The sequence below is a fragment of the Myotis brandtii genome, unplaced genomic scaffold (genome assembly GCF_000412655.1).
Source record: "Myotis brandtii unplaced genomic scaffold, ASM41265v1 scaffold463, whole genome shotgun sequence".
In the NCBI taxonomy this organism is placed as follows: domain Eukaryota; kingdom Metazoa; phylum Chordata; class Mammalia; order Chiroptera; family Vespertilionidae; genus Myotis; species Myotis brandtii.
Window position 1 is genome coordinate 3,217,960 of NW_005367694.1, and position 9,941 is coordinate 3,227,900.

The window sequence follows — 9,941 nt, forward strand, 5'->3', positions numbered from 1 at the left end:
AAGGGGTGTGGGAGATGCGGGAAGAGACTGGACAAGAATCGTGCACCTATGGATGAGGACAGTGGGTGAAGAGTGAGGGCGGAGGGTGGGGTGGGAGCTGGAAGGAGGGGAGTTATGGGGGGGAAAAAAGAGGAACAAATGTAATAATCTGAACAATAAAGATTTAATTAAAAAAAAAAAAAGAGGAAAAGTGCATTTCCCCACCACCTGATTCTGAGCTCAGCCACGTCGTTTGCTCCGGCCAATCGATGAAACAGAAGTTACGGTGTGTCAAGTCCTAGCCTCGCCTCAAGAGACCTAGCATGGTTCCACTCACTCTTTTGCATCTCTGCCATCGCCATGAGAATGGCATACCCGGGCTAGCCCGCTGCTCTCGAAAGGAGGCTGACGGCTGTGGGACAGAGCTGCCTCATCTCAGCCAACCAGCCAAGCCTGGCCTGCAGCAGAGCCCCCAGCGGACCCACGGAGACAGGAAAGTGCCCAGTGGGGCTCAGCCAACGTCAATCAACCCCCAGCCACTCCAATACGTGAGCCATAATCATCAATGCTATTTTAAGTCATGGATTCTGTATGCATGCTGAGTACACAACATTTGCTTTCATCTAGATTAAAAGTGGATCGATTCCTATTCTTGCAAAGGGCAGAAGCTCCAGAAAAGTTACTACAATGCACGTGGTCCCGCTATTCCTTCCTTCTCTGATGTTTGTATCACCCTGTCCTCTGCTTTAGACAGCGCCTTATTCTTAGCCTTAGTTCCAGCCAACTCGAGGCATCCACCTCTTATCTCTCTTTATATGCCATGACCTAACAGTAGGCCAAGCCGGACATTAAGAAACAGCCCAGGTGAGCAACCACATGGCCATTGTAAATGTCTGTCCCCATCAGAGGAGCTGCATTAGGAACAGACTGTTTCTCCCAGGCTCGTTACTCACATAGCCCAGGAAACACCCGAGACCATCCCTACAAATGTGGCCGCACTCTGAATAGAGGGCATTTCCTGCCCCTGGAGTTGTTCCAGAAAGAGTAGAAGGTCACCAGGAAAACACTGGAGAGGCTGCAACCGTAGCAGAAGGGATATGGGATGAAGGGCATGTGGACAAAAAGGGACCACATACTAACCCGGCCAGCTCAGGGAGGCCTGCATGGCGGCCTTACAAACTCAGAGGCTTAGAGTAACCACACAGATGGTCTGAACATAAAACTTCCCAACTAAAAGCGCGTCATGCGGGTAGTCCGGTCCCAGGCCTGTAGCTCCCTGGACAAAGGTCAGTCTTTACCTGAGGTGAGCCTGTCCATTGTCTTTCTGCATCTAAGATAACAGACCTTTGAAATGTCAGCGTGATCTCCTTGTCCGGACCTCTTAGGGCACACCTACCGCACCAGGCAGGACACCACGGAACCCCTCACTGTCATCTTGTTCTCCACATGCCGCCTCTATGTACACGTTAGTTAACTATCCTGCACCCACCCATGTAAAAGAAGTGTCTTTCTATTTTACTCTTTACCCAGTCCTAGAGCTTTCCCCGCTTTGCTTTCTCCCACCGCCTTATCCTGCCACTAATGCATTTCATGTAACTCCCTTCCATCTGCTTTGATTCCAATACAGTGGGGCCTTGACTTACGAGTTTAATTCGTTCCGTGATGGAGCTCATAACTCAAATTACTCGTATGTCAAATCAAAAAGTGAACGAGTGAGACACGTGATGCTGGGCTGATGTTGTGGCGTTCACTGTGACGTTCGCTGCGCCAACTAGTGGTGGGGTATCTGAAGCTGGCTCGTAACCCGAATTTTAGCTCGCAACTCAAAGCAAAAAATCGGCCGAGAGATGGCTCGTATCTCGAAAAACTCGTTAGTCGGGACACTCGTAAGTCAAGGCCCCACTGTATATAAAACAAGCTGCACAACTGCCATTCTCTGGAGCAAATCTCCATCCGTTGGGATTTTGCTTCCTAGCAATTGTCTTCCATTTGGCTCAATAAACTCATAAAGCCCTGGCCGGTGTGCTCAATGGTTAGAGCATCGGCCCATACACCAAAGGGTCTCAGATTTGATGCCTGGTCAAGGGCACACACCTGGGTTGCAGGTTTGTCCCCATTCATGGCATGTGCATGGGAGGCAACCAATTGATGTGTCTCTCTCACATGGATGTTTCTCTCTCTCTCTTTCCCCCTCCTTCCCTGTTTCCCTTCCACTCTCTCTAAAAATCAATGGGGAAAATATCCTCTGGTGAGGATTAACAAAAGTAAAAATAAAAAAATAAACTAAAAAATTCCCTACAGGTTTGGACATTTTCTTTTTGTTTTTCTTAATCCTCACCCTAGGATATGTTTATTGATTTTATAGAGAGAGGAAGGGAGAGAGAAAAAAACAACACCCAACACATCAATGTGAGAGAGAAACATTGACTGGTTGCCTCCTGTATGTACCCTGACCAGGGATTGAACCTGCAACCTTTTGTTATAGGGCAGTGGTCGACAAACTGGGGCTCGCGAGCTACATGCAGCTCTTTGGCCCCTTGAATGTGGCTTTTCCACAAAATACCACGTGCAGGTGCGCACATACAGTGCGATTGAAACTTCGTGGCCCATGCACAGAAGTCGGTTTTCGGCCTGGGTGAGTCTATTGAAGTAGGTTTTCGGCCTGGGCGAGTCTATTTTGAAGAAGTGGCGTTAGAAGAAGTGGGGGGTGTCGGTCGGTCGGGCACGCAGACGGGCCACAGGATACACAGCGCGGGGGAGGTGCTCGAGATTCATACACGAGTTGAGTGAGCCGGTCAGTCAGGAGTACCCTAATTAAGTTAATAACAATGTACCTACCTATATAGTTTAAGTTTAAAAAATTTGGCTCTCAAAAGAAATTTCAATCGTTGTACTGTTGATATTTGGCTCTGTTGACTAATGAGTTTTCTGACCACTGGTATAGGGGAACGATGACGCTCCAACCAACCGAGCCACCCGGCCATGGCTGCACATTTCTTATATGGACAGTATGATGTGGGATGTAGGTGATATTTCCAATTCTCTTATTAAAATCTCTTATGCAAATTGGCTTTAATCGATGAAATGATAAAAGGTAGTGAAGCTTCATAATGGAATGTCATGAAAACTAGAAAATTGGATTAAAAGATCCATGAGTCACCCCACTTCTTCCCACAAGACACCCAGAAGACTGAAGGTGGAACCATATTCACCCGTCAGTGCCGGGATGGGAATCGCGGTAACAAAGCTACCAGAAAGGTCTAGGGCAGCAGTTCTCAACCTGTGGGTCGCGACCCCTTTGGCGGTTGAACGACCCTTTCACAGGGGTCGCCTAAGACCATCCTGCATATCAGATATTTACATTACGATTCATAACAGTAGCAACATTACAGAAAATAATTTTATGGTTGGGTCACAACATGAGGAACTGTATTTAAAGGGCCAGAAGGTTGAGAACCACTGGTCTAGGGTAAGTACCAGCCTGCCGCACAACAGGGAGAAATGCCAACAACAGTCACTCATGCCAAGGAAGTTTCTCAAAATGGCAGTTTTGCAGATAATTCCTGCAATTCTGCACTCCCATTTCATTGATTGCACTAGTACATACTGGCCACACGGGGGCACCAGCACACTCCACAACCAAATTGTTTTTCCTAAGGATACAGTGGGGTGCTGTTCAGCCTCTTATGGTGATTAGTAGAAATGCTGCTGCTTCTGAAGGCACATAATAGCCAAAGAATAGAAAGGTGGCCACATCCAGAGGGCTTTACAAATAACATACTGCACTTTGCAGTCTGTTCCACTCCAAACCCCTTTTAAGAAAGCGTCACAGGGACTCCTGCCCCCACCATGCTTCAGGTCACCTCTCCATGAATAATCTCTGACACATGCATCTGGCCCTGGTCTACCTACTGAGCTTGAGTCCTGCATCGCTAACTGTGCTCCAGTTCCTGCAACCATCACTTCAAACCCAACATTCATCTTTCCTTACAGAACACTGTCCCTCCAGATTTTCTGGCCTCTCTCATTAATAAAAACAAACACTGCCCAGCTGGCGTGGCTCAGTGGTCGAGGCGTTGACCTATGAACCAGGAGGTCACGGTTCGATTCCTGGTCAGGGTATATGCCCCAGTTTCAGTCTCAATCCTCAGTGTGGGGTGTGCAGGAGGAAGCCAATCAATGATTCTCTCTCATCACTGATGTTTCTATCTCTCTCTCCCTCTCCCTTCCTCTCTGAAATCAATAAAAATAATAAGTAAACAAAAGCAAATACTAACTTTATCTGACATGTGCCAGGCTTTACATGGATTAACTCACTAACACTTAAAATAACAAAGTAGTTTGATATCTTGTTCAAAATCGCAAAGCTGAAGAAGTGCCGGAGCTGGGATCGGAATCCAGGCAGGCTGGCTTCGATCTGAAGGCAGCTGTGATCCGGTATCTCCCTTTGAAGGTAGATGTTTATAGTCTCGGTATTCCACATGTGACCAACATATTTTTGTTGATGACATCAAGTTAAGCCCAGAGGCTAAGGGGATTCTACTAAACTGGAAGGCCTCGGTGCCAGGACAAGGTCTCTGGTTCGTGCTGTTTCCAGCACCTCGCACAGTTCGGAGCACATTGCAAGCATTCAGCACATACTTCTGGGTTGAGCTGGCTGAAGTCACATTTAAATCAGCAAGTACACAGGCTAAGAGACAAAAAAGTACCTCAAAACCCAAATGTAGTTCCACCAACAGTAACTCAGAACTGTGACAGGAGTTGCTATTTTGATAATAATGAGCAGAATAATCTTGTTTCAAAGTCAAAATAAATGTAAGAAAGAAAATGATTGTAAAGTAGTTATAAGTGCAAAGAGTGTCTATAAAAATCTTTATCCAAAAAAAGTACGGTGAAGTAGGACGAGGTAGAGGAGATGGGTGGCTGGTGGGAAGGGAAACTGTGGACATCCAGAGGCAGCTGTCTGGGAGTATTCTGTCCAACTCAGACGTTAAAGCCCCTTCCCTCACTACGGCGTGAGTTGGGTCTTGGTTTTATAACATTTTACTTGTTTAATTTCCTGTGTTCCAGCAAAGTCAGAACTACCACCTTACTCAAACTTCAGTAAGTCACAGAGGGCTTCCTAAGTGACACCCAGGGCGAGAGCTGCAGGATAAGTAAAAGTTAGCTGGGGAAGTGTGGGAGAGAGAGATTATTTCAGGCAAAGAGCATGTGCCATGGGCTGGGAGTGAGAGAACGAGGTCCCTTCTAAGGAGTGGCAGGGATAACACCAAGTTAGGGAGGGTGTGGGGAAGGGAACGTTCTCACACCTTGTTGCTAAGGGTATACAGTCATACCCACTCAGAAATGTCTACAGGGAACTTTGGGAACATGTTTAGAGCCTTAAAAAGTATTCAATTTAACCTAGCAATTTCATTCCTGGGAATTCATCTTATATAAAAAATTAAGCATGCATGTGAGGATTTAGCTGCAAGGAACAGAAACATGCTGCTGCTTATAAAAGCAAAACATTTAAAGCAGCCTCAGTGCCCATTTATCAAGGCCTCATTAAATCAATTATAATATAACCGTAGTTCAGAGTACTCTGTAATCATTATAAATTATGCCCAAGTCCTGACCGGTTTGGCTCAGTGGATAGAGCGTCGGCCTATGGACCGAAGGGGCCCGGGTTCGATTCCAGTCAAGGGCATGTACCTTGGCTTCGGGCACATCCCCACTGGGGGGTATGCAGGAGGCAGCTGATCAATGTTTCTCTCTCATCGATGTTTCAAACTCTCTATCCCTCTCCCTTCCTCTCTGTAAAAAAATCAATAAAATATGTATTTTTTTAAAAATGTGCCCAAGATTAGTATTTATTGGCTCAGTGGTTGAGCATTGACCTATGAACCAGGAGGTCATGGTTCGATTCCCAGTTGGGACATATGCCCAGGTTGCGGGCTTGATCCCCAGGGTGGGGTATGCGGGAGGCAGCCGATCGATGATTCTCTCTCACCAATGTGTCTCTCTCTCTCTCTCTCTCTCTCTTTCCCTCTCCCTTCCTCTCTGAAATCAATAAAAATATTTTTAAAATAAATAAATAAGTATAATAAATAAAATCTATTTATTAGCATGAAAAATGTTCACAATATAACATTGTGAGAAAGAAAAAGCAAGATATGGTATACTATTGTAGTATGGATCCTATTTCACAAATAATGAGCAGAAAAGTCTGCTTATTTCTGGATGGTGGAATTATAAATGTTGTTTAGCTTATCTTTTTCATATTTCTTTAATAAACATGCAGTACTTTTTTAATAGGAAGACATATTAGTTACTTCTTCACTTGTCCCCGCAGTGAACAGAGATGAATTAAGCCATACATTCAGTCCCTGACCAGCGGCTATGAGGGTGAAAGAAGAATATGGGTTCCAGGAAGGAGATCTCAGTGGCACATCCCCACGGCAAGGTCCGTAGACCCTCCTCCCCTCCACACACACCTGCACAAATCCAAACGGGAAGAGGCGCTCCGTCTGCCCCTCAGAGCCGAGGTGGAAGGTCTGGCGCCAGTCCTCAATGAGCGCGGGGAACGTGCAGTTGTACAGGTTCCTGTTAAAATCGATGTTGGCCTCCCCTGGAAACAGTCCAAGTGGTGAGAGAAGTTTGGGGTAGAAGCAAAAATGGCCACACAATACTCCCCAACCTCTAGCCCTGCCTTAGGAAGTGGGCCTCCCTGCAGTCTCTCTGGACTGGCCTTGCTCGGGCCGACAGGGGCATCAGCAAACATGATACAAGCAGGCTTGAAAAGTGCTTCAGTTCGGGGGTCTGCTCTCTCGATACACTTGGAACCCCGAAACTGCTATGTAAACAGTAAATAAGTCTGAGCTAGCTTGCTGAAGGGTGGGGGGCCACATGAGAGCCACAGGGCCCCAGCTGGTAGACAGCTCCCAGCCAACACATGGGAAGAGAGGCCAATCTAAGTCACTCGGCCATCAACCTGCCAGGTGGCCAAAGACACATAAAGATCCCAGCGGAAATTAGCCAAAGCAGCCCAGATGGAGAACCGACCCTGCTAGACCACAGAACAGGGAGCTAAATAACATTGTTTTTGTTGTAAGTCGCTAAATTCTAGGATGGTTTGTTATGCAGACAAGCTAACTGACAGAGGCCAATTAAGTCACTCGGCCATCAACCTGCCAGGTGGCCAAAGACACATAAAGATCCCAGCGGAAATTAGCCAAAGCAGCCCAGAACAGAAAAACGACCCTGCTAGACCACAGAACAGGGAGCTAAATAACATTGTTTTTGTTGTAAGTCGCTAAATTCTAGGATGGTTTGTTATGCAGACAAGCTAACTGACACAGTGGAGAAATAGCAAATCGAACACTCACCCTGGTACCATATCACGCCTTTCAGAGTCATATTATGTAGTGGATGGATCATGGCGTTCCAGAGAACAGAGTGTTTACTGGGGCCACTTATAGAAGCCGGTGAAGTGAACCTGAAATCGATAAGGCGCACAAGTGTCAGGAGAGAGCTAGCGATCGATCACATTATGATCCCCCACCTGGGCGCCTCTCCAGCTTTTACTTGGGGCAAATTTCTGATGACAGCAACACAGGATTACATTGAACCGCTCTGCCTCACATGGACACGTGTGAACAGTCTCTGAATTTCACCTCCAGGTTCTTCCCAGGATAAGGGTATCAGTCAGTTTTCCACGAGTTCAGCGTGGGCCACCCCAGTTCCCAGATCAGGTCATTAAAGCCACGAAGAGGAGAAGTGTTTTATTACGAGTCTCACACACAAGGCAATAGATCTGTTTGACTAGTCCTCCATGAACGGACACTTAGATCGTTTCAAGCTTTTTGCTTTTGTAAGCAACGCCACGATTCTCTTTCCTATAGCTTCATCATTGCATGCAGACTTAAGTATTTCCTTAGGATCAACTCCCAGATCGGAAACGGCTGGGTGAAAGGACACATTTTTTTTAAAAGGCTTTCAACATGTCCCTAAGTTTCTCTGTAGAATGCCTGTAGGAAGGTACACCCCCTTCCTCACGCCCTTGGAATTGTCCCTTCCATGTCCTCAGAGATCTGGGAGGCCTGGCTTCAGATGCCTCCTGCTTTACCACAGGCAATTCCTTCTGCTCCAAAATGGAATGTCTTCACACAGGCACACCTTTACCCAAGTGAAACCAGGAGCTCAAGTCTACCCTATTCCCAGAGGCCTTCCCAGGACTGATGAGACGATGTCTGTGAAGGCCGTCCACATACTGTTCATCTCTACGTTAGCAGGACGATCAAGATTTTATTAAGTAGCCCGTCCTCTGACCCAAAGCCCGAACCACGTGTCCTTCCTGATCTAGCTTTCCCTCAGAGTGCTTTCCTAATCACTACACTACATATTTCTTTGATTACACGTCTACTTGTTCTTCCTGTTAGAGTGTTTATTCTGCTAAGCAATACAACACAGTGGTTAAGAGCAGACACTGAGGCCAGCCTTTGCCACTTACACGTGTGTCCATGAGCAAGTTACTAAAGCTCTCTCCGACTTAGTATCTTTTTTTTAAATATTTTTTTTATTGATTTCAGAGAGGAAGGGAGAGGGAGAGAGAGAGAGAAACATCAATGATGAGAATCATTGATCGGCTGCCTCCTGCACGCCCCACACTGGGGACGGAGCCCGCAGCCCAGGCATATGCCCTGACTGGGAATCAAATGGTGACCTCCTGGTTCATAGCTCGACGCTCAACCACTGAGCCACGCCGGCTGGGCTCCGACTTGGTATCTTTTTCCACGCTATGTTAACAGTGTCTACATTTCAAGAGACTGTTGTATTAAATGAGTTACTATATATAAACTACTTACAACATTTTTCAGCATAAAGCTTTCAGTAAGTATTAGCTATAATTATTATTAAGAAAAAGACTCATAATTGCTTGTGCTGTTCTCAGAAGGCTGTGGTGGTGGTGACAGTGAAAATAATACCTTGCCTGTGCACGGAACAAGTTAACACATATTTGGACACTCAGCACGCACTTCACCCCCCAAAGGAGACCGCGATTCTCCTCTTTTATCTAATTTCCTGGCAGGCCTTCTCCCGGACTGCGGGATGCTTTCTTACCCTTCCTTAGGGACCCCGCAGGCTCTCAGTGACCTTCCAGATGACCAGGCTTCAATGGGGGTCCCGCCCCACGAAGAGGAGATCAGCCCCACGGGATACCGCAGCGTGTCGTACAGGTTGCGCCCGAAGAGCCAGCACACGGCCGACATGTACTCGAAACTCCCATGGCCTAAGTTTTCTGTTCAGAAGAAGAGGGTCAGGTAGAGAGTAGAGGGATACCGATGGGTCTAGGTGAGAAGAAGGGGTGTGGGCCATCCCTGGTGTTCCTTGCTAAGAATTTCCAAAAGTAGAAGATTGAGAGGCCATGATCTCATTTGCAGAGAACCAAAGCTCCCTGGCCAGGCGAGTGGACCCCCCCACCAACCCATGCTCCCCTCTCACCTACAGGTTCCTGAGAACCTCAGAATACGATTAGTCCTCCTCAACAGGTGAGGGCAGAAAGGCCATCGGGCCCCTTGACCACCCTCACCTCACCTCTACCTTTCCCTCGCCATTCGTCCCCATTTAGCTCCGTGGAAAGAAATGAGGAAACAGGGAGCATGTCAGGAAGAAATGTGTCTTTTTTCTACCCCATTTTATAGCTAATGGTCATGAAGACATGGGCAGCAGGTATGGGATGCAACATCTGGCTAAAAGAGAAAGCAACAAAAACCAAAACTGGTGCTTAAATGTTCAGCGTAGAAAGCTCACCTGTCCATACAGCCCAGTCACTAACACACACGGGAGTGGTCAATCCCATGTGGGAAGAAAGCTGATGAAGAGGGGAACGGGCACACACACACTCACCTGACGGGGTCATTCAACCCAGTATTTCCTAAGGAACTGCTATGTCTAAGGCACTGGCTTGGCACCACTCAAGA

General features: G+C 46.9%; 1 protein-coding gene across 1 annotated transcript in view; it reads right to left on the bottom strand.

Annotated features, from left to right (window-relative positions):
* The window catches only part of SIAE (sialic acid acetylesterase), a 40,468-nt gene that overhangs the window by 6,421 nt on the left and 24,106 nt on the right, over positions 1-9,941 (bottom strand). Inside the window, 3 exon segments of the mRNA XM_005875555.2 lie at positions 6,456-6,589; positions 7,347-7,456; positions 9,082-9,259. Coding sequence (XP_005875617.2) covers positions 6,456-6,589; positions 7,347-7,456; positions 9,082-9,259 — 422 coding nt within the window.